The sequence below is a fragment of the Vanessa atalanta genome, chromosome 1, assembly GCF_905147765.1.
Source record: "Vanessa atalanta chromosome 1, ilVanAtal1.2, whole genome shotgun sequence".
NCBI lineage: Eukaryota > Metazoa > Arthropoda > Insecta > Lepidoptera > Nymphalidae > Vanessa > Vanessa atalanta.
The window spans coordinates 4057976-4080218 of NC_061871.1; the positions used below are offsets into that span (position 1 = coordinate 4057976).

Below are 22243 nucleotides of genomic sequence, written 5' to 3' on the forward strand. Positions count from 1 at the left end.
GCGTTGGTCAGTAATTTTTCAATAGTAGTACTTTTCTAAACATAAGTAATTTAGTTTAACGAGAAAAAGACAATATCCATGTAAAAGTAAAAGAAATAAAACTAATTTAACAAAACTAAAATAATAAAAAATGATTTCTTCGGTATATAAAAATTATTAAAATATACATCACTTAAAAAAATAATAATAATAATAAGCCCCCCGAAAACCAACCACACGTCCTGATTGACCATCTAATCACGTGGGGGGCGGACACACGATAATTAAATTACTGGCGTGGCAAACGTGGCAATGGTAACCCATTTAGTATGGAGACGCGTAGTAAGAAGAAACGTATAGGACCGCTACCCGGGGGCGATCGCCGGGGCACACCTGGAGCTGGCGCTGGGTGTGACAGCATGCGGACCGTCAGCGGTGAGGAGTTGAGCAGGCGGGCTTCTCCCGATAAATTCCACACTACAGCCGGTCGTCGTGAGTTGAACAGGCGGGCCCACGGCGTTAATGCTACAGCCGCTACCGATGATGAAATTAACAGACTGGCAGACAGAACAAGTAGCCCAATAGAGCCTTATAATAGTCTTAGCACTTCATCATACACACCCTCCGTCCAGTCATCACCTTCCACTATTAGCTTAAATACAGAACCACACTTACCAGCTTTGAATGTTGCGCGGGAGGCGAATGCCTTTTTGCCCGCGTCCACCAAGGCTGGAAAACCGAGAGTTCGCATGAGATGGAGCAAAGAGGTAAACTCATTTATCATGCGAACATATTACTATATTACCAATTTAGAGACTGACATGACCACATATAGACAGAAGATGCATGAACTTTTTACACAAGGATTACGGTTACAGAACAGCGAATTTCCGATCAGAGAAGAACTATAGTAAAAAACAAACTACTAACCGAAAACGAATTGAACCGATTAAAAGAAGAAGCACGTATACAGCTATAACAACACGACGTTACTACACCATTACCCCGAAATCCGTCTCATTCAGAATTTCACTCTCAAACAGAATCTTTTACAATACCAAACACACAAAACACACACACATCAGATATGTCAACACAAACTGAATCTGTAACGATAATATTAGAAAACGAAGTTAATACTTTAAACGCACAAAATCCGATTACTGAAACGTACATACAAGAAATATATGATAAATTTAGTACAACTTTATTGCAATACTCAGGAACGGATCCACTAATACGTCCTCGACTTCCTAAAATAAAATATAGCCCACAACTCTACAATTTAATTCAAATATTTAACCAAAACATATTAAATAGATTTATTTCAGAAGATACACAGCTAATAGACATACATACCCTCATATACTGTACAGCATTAGTAATAACAGAAGAAGTTAAGCCTAGACAAATTGAAAATATGCAACGCACAAAAACTAAGCAAACTAATAAACCACCGTGGCAACAAAGACTCGAAAAATATATCGAAAAACTCAGAGCGGACTGCGGTAGACTAACTCAGTATATTTACAATAATAATAAATCAAATAAAGTAGTAAAAAGAGTAGAAGAAATATTCCAAAATTGTATTATACACACTAAACATGACAAAAATAATAGAAAGCCAGAAGAATATTTGGACACGTTAAAACAAAAACTCGCTCTTAAAGTTAATAGACTCCGAAGATACAAAAAAAGCACAACAACGAAGAAATGATAACGCCATCTTTACAACGAATGAAAAGGTCTTCTATAGAAATTTACAAAAACCATATACTCCCACTAACACAGTAACTGACAGGAACACAGACGTACCTACTAAACAAGATCTAGAAGTATTTTGGTCTGGTATATGGGAAGAACAGGTAAGCCATAATTCAAAAGCATTATGGATAAATGACGAAAAAATAGAATTTAGTATAATAGAAGAGATGGAATTTGTAGAGGTAACCGAAACAGATATAAAAAACATAACAGCAAAATTACACAACTGGAAATCACCAGGCATTGACAAGATACACAACTTCTGGTATAAAAAATTAACATCATTACATAAATGCATAGCGAAAAATCTAACACATGTCGTATTAGGACAACAGAAAATACCCGAATTCATGACAATAGGAATAACTTACATGCTACCAAAAACCAAACACTCACCACAACCTTCCCAATACAGACCGATCACATGCCTACCTACAATATACAAAATCTTAACATCAGCCATTACAAACAAAATTAACACACACATAGAACAACACAATATAATAGCAGAAGAAAAAAAGGGGTGCAGGCGGGCCCATATGGGATGCAAGGAACAATTAGTTATTGATTCCACAATTCACAAACATGCTGCCACAAAAAATAAAAAACTCCATTGCACTTATATAGATTATCAGAAAGCTTTTGATAGTATTCCACACTCTTGGTTAATTCAAATATTAGAAATATATAAGATAAACCCAAAAATAATAGACTTCTTGCGTAAAATAATGTCATACTGGAAAACAACACTACACCTTAACTATGGCCAAAATACTATCGTTACACGACAGATACAGATTAAGAAAGGGATCTATCAAGGTGATTCCTTGAGTCCCCTATGGTTCTGCCTCGCCCTTAACGCCTTATCGCATCTATTACACCGTTGTCGAGTAGGATATCCTCTTAAAAGTATAGAGGAAACCATTATATCACATCTGATTTATATGGACGACATAAAATTATATGCAAAGAGCGATAAAGACATGAAAAAGCTAATAGAAGTAACAAAAGAATTTAGCACGGATATCAACATGCAATTTGGATTAGATAAGTGCAAAACAATACATATAATAAAAGGCAAAATAAAACCGGGTAACTACGCAATAACTTCTTCTGATACAATAACAGCTATGGAACTAACAGATTTATATAAATACTTAGGCTATAAACAACTTAAAGGACTCGACCATACATCAATCAAACATACACTTACAATAGAATATAAAAGACGAATAAACGTTATATGTAAAACTCAACTCTCTGGGAAAAATCTTATAAAAGCCATTAATACATATGATATACCTATACTGACATACTCATTTGGAATTATAAAATGGACTAAAACTGACATAGAACAAATAGAACGAAATACACGCACAATTCTAACAAAACACAATAATCTCCACCCTAAATCTGCAATAGAGCGCCTAACACTCAAAAGACAAAATGGAGGAAGGGGATTGATAGATATTTATAATCTCTGGCAAAAACAAATTAATACACTAAAAACATTCTTTTATTTAAAATCTCGCATTAGTGATATACATAAAGCAATAGTTTTAAATGACATTAACTACACCCCATTAAATTTAAATGTGCAAGGATATCATATGAATGACTGTATTGATGATCCTCGAAAGCAAAAACTAGAAAACTGGAAAAAGAAGGTACTACACGGACGCCACCCACATGACTTAGAACAGCCCCACATTAATACAATAGCATCAAACAAATGGCTCAAAATAGGAAACCTTTTCCCAGAAACCGAAGGTTTCATTATAGCAATCCAAGACCAAATCATTAACACGAAAAACTACAGAAAATATATTATCAAAGATCCCACTATCACAAATGATAAATGCCGTAAATGTCATATCCAACCAGAGACCATACAACACATAACAGGAGCATGCATAACCCTTACACAGACAGACTACACTCATAGACATAACCAAGTAAGCAATGTCGTTCATCAAAAACTAGCACTCAAATACAAACTTATACAAAACACAAAAACGACATATTACAAATACACACCACAAACAATCTTAGACAATGCCACACACAAAATGTATTACGATCGAGGCATTCTTACCGATAAGACCATTCACTATAACAGACCAGATATAACTCTACGGGACAAAATAAATAAAGTCACTTACCTTATAGACATAGCAGTACCCAATACGCACAATCTACAGAAAAATAACGCTGAAAAAATAAATAAATATAATGAGCTCAAGGAAGAAGTTACAAGAATCTGGAAACAAGAAAAAGTGTACATCATCCCTATAGTTATCTCCACAACTGGTGTCGTCCCAAACCATCTCCTCCATAGTCTAAAATTATTAGATCTAAATGAGTCCCTTTATATCCCAATACAGAAGGCTGCTATCTTGAACACATGTAGAATAGTAGGAAAGTTCATGCAATTAGAAGAGACTGACACAACATAATTACTACACATAAATATTACATACATAAATAACACACACCACTTACTGCATTCACTTGATTTATATCCGTGAATGTAGTTTACACCAGCTTAAAGGCTGAGAAAAACAAAATTTCCGAAAATAATAATAATAATAATATATTTTATCACTAAAAAAGTAATACTATCAAAAAATCACTGGCTGTCGAGTCCTAAACCGACGATACTATGCTGGTATCAATAATATTGCTCAATAAGAGATATCGTTACTATGGACAGTATTGAAGCAAGACGATGCTATCGATATTATTATCAATCTGAATAGTGTTCGTCGTCTGCAACTAGGGCTGTCATCACTTGAATTGCCGACGGATAAAGGCCGCTAAAGTCCCGGTCATTTGGGCAAAATACGTTTTCCCCGGACACCTCTTAAAAATTTATTTTTTGCAACAAAAATAAAAATAACTTTATAATTTTTTATTTTTTATTCATTTACTCAGCATATTATTAAAACCTAATGAAGTACGTATGAAGCCGCAACAAATAATAGTAATTTTTAATAAAATTCAATACTTTCTGAGGCTTAAAATATGGTTACAAAAATTATTATATGATACTACTAGTAACTAACAATATATTAAAATTAACTACGCCAATTATATTTTCAGTCATCTACTTAGGTAGCCGGTAGTTGTTGATTATAAGTTTATAACATAAAAGTACTTAAGAAACTCTTAAAACTTTTAATTTTAACGAGATCAATTTGTTTTATTTTTTTGTTATTTTTCAGTCCTCCCGATTTTCGATAAAATATCTTTCCATTTCATTCTTTTCCAACAAGAATTTATAAAAGTCGAAACAACTCAGGTTCTTGAAATTATATTTGATTTTGATCAGAGAAGAAACCGGGTGTATCCTTAGCACGTGACTAGCAAAAACACTCTCTTTGCATTCACATTGTGAGCTGGTATAGAAAAATAATACTGTGCGATTTTGAGCAGTTCAGAACATAAACGGGTGTTAGGTTTAAAAAAATTCAGCCAAAGCTGGTTGGTGCTGAAAAGCTTGTCGCCGCCAGTAAGGTTCATGCTATAAAGTTGCTTTTAAGTTTGTCCATTCGTCAATCAACTTCGTATCATCAATTTCGATGTTATTTTCCTTGAGGGATAGGACCTTTTTCGACATTAGACATGGAGTACTTTCAGTGGTGTTTGGCAACATAATCCAGTTGAATTTGATTTAACTAAGATTTATATCAATGTTTATATAATATAAAGTTGGTTTTCCCCTGACAACAAGTGACACTTTTCAAAAACCCCTGCCGGACGGCCCCCGGACGTCCTTCAAACTATGGGCAATTCCGGATGAATGGCAGCCCTAACAGAAACATTAATCTAAGATCAAAAGAAGATATATAAATAAATTAGCTTGAAAGTTAACTAGTATAAAGTCCACGATTTTTTATAAGCGGAATTTTACCATTGAAACGAATACTTTGCCGTAGGAAAACTAATTCAATTTCTTTATAACCCTTTGTAACATAAATATTACGCTGTAAAACCTTAACTTAATGTGTAAAACTTATGTACGAAGTAGCCAGTTCTACTACTATGCGGTCAAGCCAAGTAGATGACTGTCTAATGTGACGTCACAATTTTTAAGAACGAAACGCGAAAAAAAATTTCTTGTATATGTAGAATTTTTATATGTATAATTTAAGGGCATCACTTAAATAATTACTATTCAATTCAAGTTTTTATTGCTGCATTTAATGTTTTCTAACACACCAAAGCTTAATGTTACCATTGAATGAGAACCAGTACCATATCTACACCTAGGTAAATATCTCTATCAATATAATATCTAATACAATACCTTCACATAGGTATGTAAGTCAGGTATAAATATTTCGATAAAAATAAAAAGTTAATTGTGTCAGAATTTTTAAAATGACTATTTTATTAGAACATAGGTGTACAGTTGACACAATTTGTATACATTCTATATTATTTTCACATTGAAGTCACAGTAGTTTAGTTCACATAGTAAGGAAAGCAGCAAAAATTAGGATTGGAGATGATTTCAAAACAGATAGTTGTATAATATGTTGGATAAATTGAGGACTAATTAATTCTTTCTCTAATCTTTTATCTGGTAGTACTATTGAGCCAACAAGTTTTACTCTATTATATAATGAAATTATATGAGGAGAACAGAAATGCAAAAGGATTATTTATCTTTTCAACATTTTGTTCAAGATTACAAATTACAGTTGTTGGTTTGTAACATTTGTTTTCAATATTTTTTTTTAGGATTTAGATATTTTTAATTATGACACATTAAAACTGCAATTAAATGTAAAGTTTTTTATAAATAATAATAATTGTAAAATCCTTTTTACCCTAACCTAACCCTAAGTATGATGTAGAATAATGATTTTATCCTAGAAGTATGACGCACCCCCCACACCAATAATATAAAATTTATGTGGTAACTCAGTTAACTATTAAGAATTATTAATATTCTGAATTAAATCTTTATAACAATCTTATAAAGATGTTTCGTTTCACTTGGTGCTACATATTTATAATCAAGAGTTTCATTATTCAAATTATTGCTAACGAGGCAACTTTTGAGAAACATATAACCAGATTGCAAATCTTTGTGTAGCAAAAAATTTATTAGCCAAATCAGTGTAGAGTCACCTGTGAACCCTTCTATTGATTTTAAACAGAATAAATCATGTTTATTTAACACACCTCTTTGAATTACTGGTGTCTGATTATAATTATTATTATCTGTAACAGGATATTTAATTTCACTATCACTAGTACTCGTACAGGTCGAACTAGTTTCCATGCTGCATTGTTTGAGGTTGTCATAAGTTTTAAAATTATTTATCCACTTAAACTGTATCATATCAAATCTGCTATCAATTTGATAAGCTGGTGTTGTAGAAACTTCAGTATATTCCACTGAAATGAAGATGAAAACTGTTTTCAAAAATAGCAAAACATTACATTTAATGTGTTACAATAATTTGATCACTTGAAATCAAACAATTTTCAAAAATATTTAAGTTTTTCAGCAAAGGTAGACAAGCATGTGAACAACCAAAATATAATTTATATTATCCATACTATATTTATTTATTATTTGATCTTCTTAGGTATTTATAAAGTTTATTTATTTAGATTGAGTGTATACTTACATGGTAATTCATCGTCGCTATCTAACAACTCTACAAATCTATTATTATTGGTATTATTGATTGGCATTTTGGTACAATACTCAGAATACCAATTTATTGCTTAGCTGACGGCTGTGTCAATTTTATAATAACAAATCACAAAAATATCGTTTTTATTAATCTGAGTTCTGATGAATGAATCTGAATTGTAAGCACAAAATTTATTTAAACTACCGACTGCCACCACTTACTAGTCACTGCTGAACAACTGCACAATGACACTGGTACTAAATTCTATTCTATTCTTTAAAAAAAGAAGTAAACGGAGGCAACTTATCAACAGTCTACAATTTTGCCACTATCAAGTAACATTTATATATTGTCATAAAACTTTGTACGATAAAAATATTTTGATTAATAGTTTTAATAATTGACAGATAAAAATGTTGTCTAAATTTTTTTGATATTGATAGATACTCTGTGCTAGTAGCTAGCTACTATTGAAAATAATTTACTACAGTTATTAATTTATAAGCTGAAGTCTATGAACCGGGCATACCCATTATCAAAACAATCTGCAGAGTACATAACCAAATAACACTTTTTTATGTATGACAACTAATGTCAAATTTATATTCTTTATGGAAACAATGTAATGCCAACCATACACGCCAATATTCATCATTTATGTATATAAAATGGGAAGACAAAGGGATATCATACTGCCAATTTAAAAGGCGTCGTAATTAAACAGGTAGCTAGTCAAAGGTTCAGTTTTTTTCTTCAAATTAAACAATATTGGCCCTTTAGTTACAAGTGTGAACATTTTTTTTTTTAGTTCAATCAATTGATTGTCAGTTGAGATTATATCAAAAAAATTTTTTTGTTGTATTATTAAAAAAAATAATAAACAAAATTATATCATAAGCCGGAAATTCGCCAACATAACAGAGCTAAGTTACAACTGTTAACTAGCCAACTTAAAAGACTTAAGTTACGTTACTTGGGTTCTGCTAACTTGGGGTACATGTCAGTCACCTTCTCGTGGTGTACCCTGGGTAACGGGGCCGGCTTGAGCTTGCTCGTCAGCCACGGCTAAGACTGGCGTGAGGGATGCCGCGGGGCTGCTCCTGGTATTTCCTTAATCGGCGTCAGGGCGGACCATGTGAGTGGCGATCCCGTGGCCTCACCACTCGACGGCATGGTGGAAACCCGAGGATGGTTTTAGTGGGTAGGACAGGGCATTAGCACTAGCGTGCCCTGTCCTACCCACTAAGTGCGGTTGAGTCCCACATACTCGTCCCGGTCCCCCGACCGGGCGGCATGCGTAAACGCCTATCCTCCTAGTTAAACAAAAAAAGAAAAGGGTTCCGCTAACTATTTTCGATAATTCATAATGATAGATCTCCAGTAAGTCCCACAATTCAGGAATAAATTTGTTTGCAAAGCATGAAGCTTTAAGAGCGCTCATACCGAATTAGTCATTTTCACGACTCTTTTTAAAGGGATTGTGAGCCAAATATTTTTCAGTTAAATGAAAGTATAGACGCTTAAATAAACATTACAGATATTTGTCATTTTTTGTTAAAATCATGTTTTCAAAAATTTCTACATTTCAGTGTTGATTGAACGCTGTTTCACCCATAAAAAATAATTGTTAGTGGTTTCTGTAAACACTATATAAACGCGCCTCCCTAGAATGTATTGTATTGATAAAAAGCTAGGTTAAATGCACATTATAAAGCGTCAAACTTTATGTTATTTCTACAAAAATACATCGTTAACCGAATAAATATTTATGCAACTATAAAGTTTAAGTCTATGATTAGTGAAAAAAAAACTTCGATGTTAATTACGAATCATTATCCTTTATTATTATTTTTCTAAATTACTTATTAACATTGAAACGCAACGCCCAAATTAGCATACTGCGCTGAGCGTCTTGTCGTCGCGTACTCATAAATACACATTACACATAGCTATTTTCTATGTAAGCCCCCCTCCCCCTCTCTCGGCTAAGAAGTTTTAATGTGAAGTATTTATTTTATTTATATTTAACTTCAACTATAGAAAATGATATCTTTCTGTTCATAATACATTTTAACCAACTTCGCAAAAGGGAGGTATTGTTTGATTAGAACCAGGTACCACGCATTTCTTAGGTACTATAACTTACCTACCTTGAATTAAAAAAACCTTAGTGCCTTTAATTTATTGTATTCGTTTATGAACTCATAATTAAGTTGCCATTTATAATTAAACTACCAGTGTCCTTAAAGGTCAGGGTAATAATTTTTTTTGTAAAGTAATATATACAACAGACTACAAGTTTTGATGGCAGTTTCATATTAAAATGACTCAAGGAATTAGCACAGTTAATATGAGTGACAATCAATTTTAATATTTTGCTCAAAGTTTTTATTTTTTATTTATCAACTGTGTGTATATTTAACATATTATTATTATTTCAATAATTTATCATTATCATTTTATCTCCTATATAATTGAATGCAATTACACATTGGAATAAGCTATGTCTTTTCGATTGTAGTATCAGAGGTAGTATTGATATGATAAAGGAAAACATATTTTATTTTATAACTTTATTAATGTAATTGAAAACAACTTACTTTTTATAATTAATTATTTCTAGTTCTTGTTTTTCATTTAATATTAATGTTTTCAATCTTTTGTTGGGCATTGTTTTAATCCTTTTCAGACCATAATCTATTAGTTTTTCTAAGGGAGTTTGACGATAATCTTTGTATTTTCTAAAAATATTTGAAGTGGTCTTATACAAGAAACCATGAGTGAAGCCATCGGGAAAATGTTTGAGAATTTCTTTCCATCGAATGTCAGACCAAATTTTATAAGGATAAAGTTTTAATCTAAAAAAAAAGAATGAATACTATAATAAACAAAAAAATCAAGAATCTTAAATGAGAAAATACTTTACCAACTTACTTTTTCAAAATTTTCTTTCGAAGTTTATTGATTTTTATATCACATCTAACGAATAGTTGGACATGCAAACTGTTGTACCAAAACATTTGTAAGCATATATGTTCTTTTCCCATAGCTTCTTCAAGTTGTACCCATATTGACGTTCCAAACCTTTTGTTTTGCAAATTTTCTAGTGGCTCTCCAGTGTATTTCATCATAAGTTTTAAAAATTTTGTGCACAAGGGCAATGTCCATTTAAAATTGTTCCTCTCAGTTTTTTTTCCTTAAAAAAAGGTGATAATATATTTTAAGCCTTCTGATAATATTTAAATGTATTGAGAATATGATATTCTGAATTACACTGTTTTTTCATTTGCATTAGAAAATTATATGGTAAATAGATATTCTGCTATTTTGGTATATATAAAGTTCTTGGTTCATATAGGTGTTGATATTAATTACATATTCCGTAAAGAAAATATGAATAAAAGATCAACAGAGACACATTACCATTCCCATTTTTATTTAATTAATTGTGACATCATGAATGTCAGGCAATTAAATGGACATACTTAATCAAGGTGTTATTACTGTTAGAAGTTATTGTTGTTATGGATGCCTACTAATTAATTGTCATTAGTAAATCTGTATGTGTTACTCTCAGGTGACGGCAGTGAGATAATCTGTACACAATTTAAGCAAAGCAATAAATTTAGTTACATAACTTTTTTTATTCTCGTTTTTTTAAACACTTGCTAGAAAATGTATAGCAAATTTTAAGTAAAACATTTGCTTGAATTGAATCACATTGTATAGCTTCTGTAAATTAAATTTGAAAAATACTACATACCATTACTAAGTTGAAGAAGTTTTTTATAAATTCCCCTTGGTTCACGTCCAAGAACAGCTGACAAATATGGAACTACATTTTTGGGATTGTGGTACATACAAACAAGCATAATTTTCTCTTCATATACAGAATATCGCCCTTTGAATCTATTGCCATAATGGGTTATAAAGAATTTGTATACTTGATAAATAGTTCTGTTTAAGCCTCTTGCTAGATAAGCCATAACAAATCTTCTCACTAACTCTTCTGGTGTATTAGGGTGGCGTGATTTATCTTTATTTCTCCATCGTGCCAGACATGCGGGTTTATTTGGAACACCATAAGTCTAAATCGATAAATATATAACACAATATTTAAAACCTTTAATATGTTATATATTAAATGAAAAAAAAAAATCATACCTTTCGAAAGTCTTTCCAATTTTTAGATATTAATTCTCTTTCTTCAGAGCATATGGTATCTGTTCGATAATCTTGAGATACATCATCATCTTTTACTTTAAGAGGTCTAGTGAGGCAGTTTGGCTCTTGATACCAGGGTTGTTCCCAAGTAATAACCATGCTTTCTATTTTATCTAAGAGTATCTGTACAGTGCAAAAATATAATAATTAATCAATGGAATAGAAAATATTATCATCTCTTTTTGAGATAATATTTTAGGATAATACATTTATGGAAACTCTAACTAAAGAAAATCTTTAGTTGCGCAGAAGAATATCTTAAATTGACACCTGCATAAATTCCTCGTCTTCGGCTTGAATTTGCTCTAAGACCATTTGTAAATCATCAATTAAAGTGGGATCACTTAAATCTTCAACATTTTCAAAACGTGCTAATAGGTCCGTGTCCTCCATGGTAGAAAATTATTAATTTAAGGCACAAGGTTATAAATCATTAATACATCTATTACAGACATATATTTTGTTATGAAACTTAAATAGTAAACTATTCATATGCAAATATACAAGTAAAATAAATAGGTTCACGACTTCACGTGAACATAAATTAAACTTAACAGTCAAAAGTCAAAACTAGTCAAACTCAAATCAAAACATCAAAGAATTATAGATTATAAACTATATTGTATATTAATATAAACTGTAATTGCTACAAATAAAAACGTACTCCGCACGATGTTTATATAATTTATGGATTAAATTTCTCATAGTTCAATTTTGGTTATATATTACATTTATGTTCTTCAATACAAATTTATCTTATGAATATTACAACAACGTCGATGATTTTTATAAAAATACATAAAATATAAACATGAGATAATATATAATTTAAAGCACCATAGCCTTTGATATACTAAAGTAATTACACCCTACTCTATTTGAGACCGGATATTCAATTTTATAATAATAAAACATTATAAGTCTAATAATAATAAAAAGGTCTAGGCTATAGGTAAAAAATAAATAAATAATTCACATTATCTAAGCAATATTTTAAAGAAAACTAAAATCATTGATCAAGTATTCGTTAATTATCGAGATTTATAAAATTTGATGTATTCGATTACCACAAGCAGAATAGGATTACATCAGGCCCTGTATTAGTATACGCTATATTTAATATCAAACATTAAAGTGTACATGGAAAAATAATACCATCGACTCCATAGTTCTAATATAGCTTTTTATTGACAGTGACATAAGATAATCATAAATAGTTTATGATGAGATATAAACTCTTTGCTTGCATAAACTGTGAAACTGTCACTGTCAGTAATACTTTATACATGTATTTTCATATTCTCCTTTGAGCTTTTTGTGGATAAAATAATGTTTGTGCATTTATATATAAAAAGAAATGTTTTTTAGATATGTTGTTTCTAGTTTAATTATTCGGTGCTCTTTGTAAATAGACATAAAATGCAAAAAATCTAACCTATTTTTTGTTGTCGTTGGATAGGTTTATTATTTTGTTATAGGTAGTGTATTTTTTAATACTCTCTTTAAATTAGTTTTACATGTCCCGATCAATTGTGATTAAAGGTAATCGTTGTTAAAATTTTCTGTTATTTATAAAGATTTCAATATTGTATGTTTATTTGAACCATATTTACGTTGTTTAGATTATATGTCAATATTTTTATGTAAAATAATTGATTTACATTTAATTAAGTTTGCTTTATTATTTTCAGGCTTGGTCGTAAGATAAGAGTGTCAAATGGAATATATAATTTGAAAACCATGTTTGTTTCCCACGAAAATACAAATTCTAGCAAGAAAAAATTCCAAAAGCCTAATATTTTGCGCAAAAGGTCTAACTTATTAAATAAGACATCAACTGTGAGAGCTTCAAATAAAACTACAAAATATGAATCTCCAGAAGTTCGATCGCTTCTAACCACATCTTTTATAAATGATCAAAAAAATAATGACTTCAACATAGAAAAAATAACAGGATGTAAAAACAACAAAACATTTGTGTCTATGAAGCAATCTTTGCTGAAAGTAGACAATAATGTAAATAAAGTTGAATTAGATACTGCTTCTAAAAATCAAGCAAATGTTGAAACAAAGATATATTTTGAAAACAGCCCTAGTAGTAAGTATGAAGAATAATATTCATGTTAAATTGCATTGGTTTTGGCTGTGTATAAATATTGAAAATCCTTTATAGTAAGATAATTTAAAAAAAAAACAAAGATAGCATTACATTTTTTTGATATGCATGTATGTCTTTCTGCTAATTGTATTACCAGCAAGATAAAAATGTATGTGATTCAATGAAATATTTTGGATGCAAAAATGTATATATGTTCATAAAGAAGATTAAAAGTAAAAATGAATATATTTATATCATATATATATATATATTATAATGTAGGCTGTCATTTGTATAATTTAGTTTTGTATTGTCAATTACATATGTTTGTTTGTATTTTTATTTAGATAATGAGGAGAATCAACATCAAACTTCTATAAGTGTGGAGTCATTGCTAATGGGTGAAGTAGTCAGACAGGTACAACAATTAAACATACTAATATTATAATGAAAAAAATTATGATATATATTTTTTTAATAATGATAATTATATACATATAATAATGATCACTATACTGTTATAATCAGTATTTTAAGATTCTAGTAAGTATTATAAAATGTAGCTTTAAGATGAAGACAAAGATATAGGGGACATATGTATAATAAAAAGGGGACATAACTGTATTAGTATTTATACAAAATATGTACAACATATCCCTATTTACTGTAGATCAGGTCCATAAGAAATTTGGGCACCTGATAGTAAATGGTAACCTCACACCACAGTACATATAAGACTTATAAATCACAAATACTCTCAATGTAATCATGAAATTGAAGATGTTCCTTGTGACTGTGATTAAGCTGGCTAGTATTGTTGTTTGGCAGTACTATTACTGGGGAGTGGGGCTTAAATAAAGCCACCAATGGTTTAAATATTATTAGTAGTCATTATTCATATAGTCTATTCCAAACACGAGAGGACAAAAGCTAAATAAACAATATTTGACAGTGAATTGACGCAATATAATAGGTCGAGAGCTTGATTTTTCTATGATATTCAGTATTGACGAAACTGTTATGGGAGTTTTGGAAGTAAAATTAAAGTGTATATTTATAGTTAAGTGTTGTATTAAAAATAAAGATATATTAATCAAAAATTTTTGGTAGTGCATAATATAACTGAGCAAAATCTAAGGTTTGTTTATCTTTATTCCTACTTCGGCTGGAATAGACTGTATATATATTTATAAATTAAATTGTTTTTAAGTGTAAATATATATATTTACTGACTAACAAGGGAATATATGTGAACGGGACATTTTTGAGACAGCTTTTCATCAATATTCTTCCTAATGTGTTTCTATGCATAGTTAAAACAATGATATGTATTAACTTTATAATTTATAAATCATTTCTATTTCTATAGAATATTCCTATATCTGAAAACGATCTCCAGCAGAATAAAGAATTAGAAAATCAGAGTAAACAAAAATGGTGTTTAGATTTTACTCAAGACTCGCAGAAGATTATAATTGAACATTGTAAGTATTTTAAAATAATTATTGTTTAATATTAGCTTTATGTATTATTTATAATAATTGCTTAATATATAAGCTATATAAGCTAATAATCTTTATATTTTTACATTTTTACATTAGCTATATAAGCATTATATTGTATTTAAATTGCAGATGATGGGTCCCAGTTTGAAGGATTATATCTAGATCAGAAATCAGACATTGTCAGCACAATGGTCCCGTTAGCTGCCGTGTCTTCTTTACGTCAAGATCCACAAACAGTGCAAGACGAAAATTATACCTCTATACCTTCAATAACAAGTTTAGTCAGTGTGCCATCCTTTGATGATCTCTCTAAAGCCGTTTCATGTGAAGATTTCAATTCTGTGGTCACTATACAAAATGCATCAACAATGTCATCTTCAGATCATGACCTGAGTAATGTTGATAATTTTCCAGCCATGACCACTATACAAAAGATTTCCATGGAGCAGTTAACTACTGCACCGATAAGATTTAAGGTAATTTGTTTACACACAACTTAATTCAATTTTTTTCGTGCTATCTAACTTAATATTGTTTATTAATAATACTGTAAATACTCTAATATTGTTTTAGTGTGAAATGCCAAATTGTAATAAAGAATTCATGAGTGAGCAGAAGTTAAGAAAACATACAAATTCACACAACAAAGAGAGCACAAAAGCTCCGAGACAGACAACAGTAGAGTGCCCCGTTAAAAGGAATCTTGAAAATGGACTAGAAGAGCCATGTGGAAGGATATTTCATGTTAGAGAAGAACTTGCAAAACATTTAAACGAAGAGCATACAATAGAAGAAGCGGTTTATAGGTAAAAAATAATTATTAATTATCTGTGGTATTAAGTCAGTCAATTAATTCCATGTGAACTCAAATTTAATTTATATTTTTTATAATTTCTGGTATCCTCGTGTGTTCAGATGTTTGGAATGCAGTCGACGGTTCTTCTGGGCGTCGGGCTTGCGCGCGCACGCACGTGCTCATGCCGTGCGCACGGGGCGCGCCGTGCTCGCGTGTCCGTGGCCGGGCTGCGCGCGCGTGTTCCGCCAGCCCTGCCGTCTGCGCGAACACGCGCGTGCTCACACCGGCGACAAGCCCTACCCGTGCAGCTATCCGGTAAATACGACTCTCCATGAATGTCTGAAAATTTTTCTCTCAATTCGTTATTCAGTGGATACACACCTAGTGATCAAATGAAGTAAGACATACATATGAGAATGAGGTGGTGCTAAAGGGACGCTCACGTGTAGAACTGCGGCTGGTCGTTCCGCACGGCCAGCAAGCTGATGCGGCACGCGCGGCGCCACACGGGCGAGCGGCGGCACGCGTGCGCCACGTGCGGGCGCGCCTTCCTGCGCCGCGAGCACCTGCGCGACCACGCCGCGCGCCACCACGCGCCGCACGCGCGCCGCCTGCACGCCTGTCCGCACGCAGGTACGCACTCACTCACTTAGATGTGGGGATCAGTTGAATCTGTCTTTTCCGTATGTTTTCTAACTACTACAAGCCTGTGAATGTGAATATTCCACCACTGGGCAAAAGGATCTCTTCTCCTTTGACAGGAAGATGTGGAACTTATTCTACCAAACTTCTCCAATGTGAGTTGGAGGATAAACATGCTTGGTGCATTACATTCGACACAAGAAGGCCGATGAGTACATAAAAACGATATTGCTTGGTTGGGCTCGAACCAACAATGTTTGGTTAAAATTCAGGTGTACCAGCCACTGGGCCGGTTTTATAATAAAACTTATTGTTATTATTTATTACAGTTATTTATATAGCAAATGATCTTGTTTAATCTCAATATAAATGTAACACACAAATATATTTAAAAAAAAGAGGAGTTTTAATTCACAAATTATAAAATATTTGTAAAAAAATTTCTAGATTGCGAGCAAAGCTTTACAAATATGAGTTCGCTGTATATGCATATGAAGAAGATTCATAGGAAGGAACAAAACAATTCCCCTGAGAACCTCAATAAGATTGAAAATCAAGAATTACCAAAAGCACCTTCAGATAATTTATTCATGGTAAGTTGAAAGTGTATTTAAAGTTTATTTGTAAATTGTTATTCACACTTTGATATTGAATTGAAATGATGTCATTGGCCAATATCTAAAATAATCTATGATATTCATTATGGGTTTTTTATTACACTAACAAGAGTGAATAGAGTAGTAGTGGTGTAAAAGGCGGTGTTTTGACTCACACAGAATTTATATATATATATATATATATATTTATTTATATTACTAGTATCTGATAAAACAAAAACAGTAAACAGTTATATTTTCTTCGCAATGTATGATTATGTGTTAAATATAAAGGTAGGTATGTAATATGCAAAGATAGTACTGTAGTCATTTCCTATTACACAGGTCAGTTTATTAGAACCAAACGCCCTCGAATCCGGCGAGGTAGAGGTGGGCGACGGCATCGCGGAGTCGCTGGGCGAGGAAGGCCACTCGGCGCGCACGCACTGCACGTGGCCGCTGTCGCGCGCCGAGCACTACCAGCACGCGGACGCCTACGTGCTCGAAGAGGACGTGCACGTGCGTGTTGCTTTATTTCTTGGTTATATGGTATCGGTGGTCTGATGCTTTGTGTCTCAGTGATTGTAATATCAAGAACGTTACTTAGTATGGCCGTGTCCAGCTATGCTTGGTACGGTATTCATTAATATCGAATTGTTTGTACTTCTAAGTACGTTAATGAATACTTAATAATGTAATGTGTATATTCTAATTTGGTAATATAAAAGAAGAGGATAGTACAGACATGTATTTCATAAATATTAAATTCAATTTCGCTCATAAAATTAATTGAACAAACTCTCTGTTTAATCTGTTCACAGGTTGAGCAATCAGAAGGATCCGAAAGTAACATATACACAGTAAGGAGTGACCTGTTTCTCCACGGGAACGTTTTGCACAACGAGGACAGCGAGTGAGTATCAGTTAATGTTAAAAATAAATACTTTAAAACATAGTTCGTGTCAATATCTTGTCGATATTTCAACTCTACCACCGTTTCGAAAAGCAGCCGCCATCGAAAATAAACGACAAGAACTCATATAGCTCTATTGAAATAAACTCTTTTATAAATCGTGAATTGCAAACTCAGGTGTTCTCTCATAATCCGCTAGGTCGTCCTATCGCATTATGAGAATCCGACACGACCGCTAAGAGTTCGGGCGCTGAACTCACGAGGCACGTGAGTGTGCACAATTCCAACTTCCAGACTTTGGGCTGTTACTGAAAATTTTTCGACAGAAAAATCCAATAACATTTTATCGACCCGACCTGGGTTTTGAAGCCAGACCCACAGGACCTGTGGCTTTATATGAAGCGTGTAATGTCTGAACGCGCGTGTCCGCAGGCCGATGGCGGGCTGCGTGCGCGCCGACGCGGGCGCGCTGGACGCCGAGCTGCTGCTGGACGCGCCCTCCGTGCACCTCGACCAGGTACCGGCGTTAAAACTAATAATAACATTTACACGTTTGACGTTTATCTAATATGCACATTTTTTTACATACTGTAAGTGCTACTCTATATTTGAATATTGCGATTTAAATTTTTGTTCTTGTGTTATATTATATTTATCCAGTCCGTAATTATTGCTGCTTATTCAATAAGTGTAAAATAAAATTGAAATTATTATCTTTCAGGAGGAACTGTACACGGATGCGGTCGACGAGTCTTCCTTTAGAGTGTTTCTGCTTAGCGGTGAGGAACTTGCATAGTTGTCTATCTAAAGAAGCTTTCAGCGACAATGATTCATTACATGTTATATCACTCCTAGCCGTGGTGGGTTTACATATTTTATAGAGTTAGACCACTATTATTTCTTCTAGAAAAATAAAACAGGAGAAAAATAAGAATCTTGGTAAAAAACTTATTTTTAGGTATTAAGTTTTTTCTGTAGTGCACTTTGAAGTGTCACACATTTTATCAATCACAATCACAATTTTTTTTTTTGAAATATTGGTTTACTCTATCTTGTATGCTTGGCCTAGTGGTAAATTCGCCACTGATTTTTAGAAAAAAATGATAGATATAAGATGTAATCGATTACATATATAACTCAGAAATCTTCGATATCAATGAGAACACAGTATAAAACGTGTTCACGACTGAAATACCATTTTAAGTTACAAGTAATGTTTAATTTAGTTTATACGAGTTTTCTAAACCTTCAAATTATACTTTAACGAGCATTAAGGATTTTTCATACGATATAAATGAACTAATTAATATAACTTGATGATGCTTAGAAGTTACTTTAAATCATTTATTTAAAGGTCCAAGTCCAAGGTTCCGTATTGAACTTTCTAAATATGTATTTATAGTCCGGCCCTACTTATAGCAGTTTAACATGATTAAAAGAGATAAGTAAGTGTACTTTTCTCTTTTTACCATCATTGATCTTACATTCGAAAGAACAAGACGCAGCATTGTTTTCCTATTCACTAGTATATGATAAACTTTCGTTCGAATATCTCTTTAATATCACAATAAAATAATAACCTATAGTCGTATACTAGATATCTTCTAAATACTAAACAATATTTGCCTCCGGGTTATATTTTTAACGAAAATATGTTTTTGAGTGATATTCGTTTGAATGTTTGACAATTTAACATCACACTGTTTTTAATTTAATGATTGTATATGAAGTGTGATCGGGTCATGAACGCGTTCATTCGATTGCCTTTGCCTTGCCATCAATGAATTGTCTTTTTTGGTATTTTGTCCCGACTGTGTGTCAGCTCGTGACGACCACAGATAAGAAAATAATAGCGGTATGATCGCGTTCATAAACCGACTATAATAATTATATAGAGTTAACGATTATTACTTAAATCTTAGGCAAGATTTTACGGCATTAATTCTGCATATAAAAATGTCTTGTATAATATTTATGCAATTGTTAAAAACATTTGCAAACATGCTATACAACTATTAATTTTTTGATATTATTAGAACTATTTTATAGTGATTAGTTATATTACTAAGTCTGGGAAAATTTAATTTGTAATGCAATAAGTTGATACGTGAAAAATATACGAACCTACGGTACAAATATCTGTGCATATACGAAATTAATTAATAATGATATATAGGGTGCAATAAATTTGTTTTTGTTGATGATTTTAGGCCATTTTTAAAATTTGATTGTCTCAATTTTTGATCGTCAAATAAAATAAGTTATTGATAAAAAAAAAATGTTTAATATTTACATATTGAAAGGAAAATACTGTTTTCCATTTACTTGATATATTAAAATATATCGTCTTAACGTGTTATGTTTACTTTCGACTGCTAATATTATGTAAGTTAATAATATCACACTTGCTCGAGGACGATGAGAGTACTTGATCTCTACATGCCTTCTAAATTAATCTTTATGTATATTTCTATAATAGCATAATTTTGTAATGTTTGTGATAACGATTTTTGATATGCATAATGTACAATATGTTACTAAGGTAAGTTTTTAGGTTAGGTTCGTAGGTTAAGGTGATTGTTAACAGTTTGGATAGTTTTACCTGACATGACAATCTAGTGTTTTTTTTTTAGTACAACTATTTGAAATCACAGTACGCTGGAAGTACGCAACACTGATTCCTTTTTACGAGAGAGCAAATTAAAATATGTATTTTTATATATTTTTTAGATTAATATTTAAGTGAAAGTTTTAGGCGCGATGGGAGTAAATTGGTGCAACGATCTTTATGTTACATTTGATAAAAATTTTGTACTGTAAAAAAGGTTTATCTCTTTGCAGGTTTTATATGATTACATTATAGCTTTTTTTTTTGTTTCATAACAAAAGGGGTCATATTGGCAATATCACAAAAATAATTAAAATTGGTGTTGTGTACATTCGGGGTACTGACATGCACTGCTGACATTGGTAGTTAAAAAAAAAATATTGCTTTCACGTGCACAGGGTAAGCAGATACACAAATAAACTTTGTATAAATTACACATATAGTAAGTATCACAGGACTTATGGTATGCATAAAATGACTCTGTAAACGTCGTTATAACTCTACGAGTGTATTATACATTTTTAAACTAAAAATTAAATTTAACAAAATCAATTTTGTGTATAACAAATTCTTAAATTGCCGTTAATGCATATACACTAAACAAAAATATACATATATAAAAGGAGTCGGGCGAAAAACGGTCCAGTCCAGTGAGTATAACGAAACATTTGTCAAAATTATTTTAATTGTTTTCATTTCTGTTCGTTGAATATTTTGATGGATTGCAAATTGCAATCATATATCATGATTTTCATACATATATTATCTAAGTATTTGTCAATTGTCAAGGCTCCAAACTGCACAAAACATATAATCGTAATTATTGAGTATTTTGATATAATTATAAACCTATAACCTATGTCCTATATATATCTAAAAAGTTAAAGTTACTTTAAAAACTCTGTATAATCTCTTAATGTCTTATATTGTCTTTTAGTAGTTTATTTAAGAGAACGTTACGACAAAACAGTTTTTTCTATTGCGGATTAAGCACTACACATTCGCCAGTCACATAAATTATTTAATTTTAACAAATGAATGTTATATTTATTGTTAATGAAGCAGAGAACTCCTCTGTGTTAAGTGTTCTATGCATTTTTGCTCGACTCCTTTATATTAAATACTGGCTTTAGGTTGTAAAAGCCTTAACGTATGCGTAGGTTTGTCATGTTCAGCTTTAGTCAAAAACACATCCAAGGAACGAGCCAAGTAACGCCTGCTAGAATAAGTTTTATTATATAGACGAAAATTTAGTTTAAAATTATATTGTAAATAAGAAATTATATTTTTGGATATACAAACATATGGTGAGATGCTTATTTTTTGAGACTGTTGTCCAAAATCAACTTTTTGTTAAAATTTATTATTATCTCAAGTTATGTCTGCAGCTCCTTACTTGTTGTTAATAAAACATTCGAATACGAAAAATCGACTGATTTGTATTTTTTTTAAGTAGTCAAGGGT

General features: G+C 31.8%; 2 protein-coding genes and 1 pseudogene across 3 annotated transcripts; 2 read left to right on the top strand and 1 right to left on the bottom strand.

The window, feature by feature from the left end:
• Positions 1–308: 308 nt before the first annotated feature.
• Positions 309–4199, top strand: LOC125077244 (annotated as a pseudogene).
• Positions 4200–9967: 5768 nt separating this feature from the next.
• On the bottom strand, positions 9968–12178 carry LOC125064886. Its single transcript, XM_047672191.1, has 5 exons — positions 11892–12178; positions 11562–11744; positions 11161–11485; positions 10332–10593; positions 9968–10255 (listed from the first exon to the last, which is right to left on the bottom strand). The coding sequence occupies exons 1-5, from the start codon at positions 12012–12014 to the stop codon at positions 9994–9996; spliced, it is 1155 nt and encodes a 384-aa protein (XP_047528147.1). The 5' UTR covers positions 12015–12178; the 3' UTR covers positions 9968–9993.
• A 740-nt stretch (positions 12179–12918) lies between these two features.
• Positions 12919–22240, top strand: LOC125074291 (zinc finger protein 554-like). Of its 2 annotated transcripts, none has more exons than XM_047685622.1 (13): positions 12919–13163; positions 13313–13719; positions 14067–14137; positions 15089–15203; positions 15354–15700; positions 15798–16030; positions 16140–16335; positions 16470–16653; positions 17110–17255; positions 17604–17777; positions 18080–18171; positions 18604–18688; positions 18893–22240. In XM_047685622.1, exons 2-13 carry the CDS (start codon positions 13362–13364, stop codon positions 18965–18967), a joined length of 2076 nt encoding a protein of 691 aa, XP_047541578.1. In that variant the 5' UTR covers positions 12919–13163; positions 13313–13361; the 3' UTR covers positions 18968–22240. The 2 variants fall into 2 exon arrangements, with proteins under 2 accessions (XP_047541578.1, XP_047541658.1); XM_047685702.1 differs by having other exon boundaries at positions 12919–13099.
• The last annotated feature ends 3 nt before the right edge of the window (positions 22241–22243 follow it).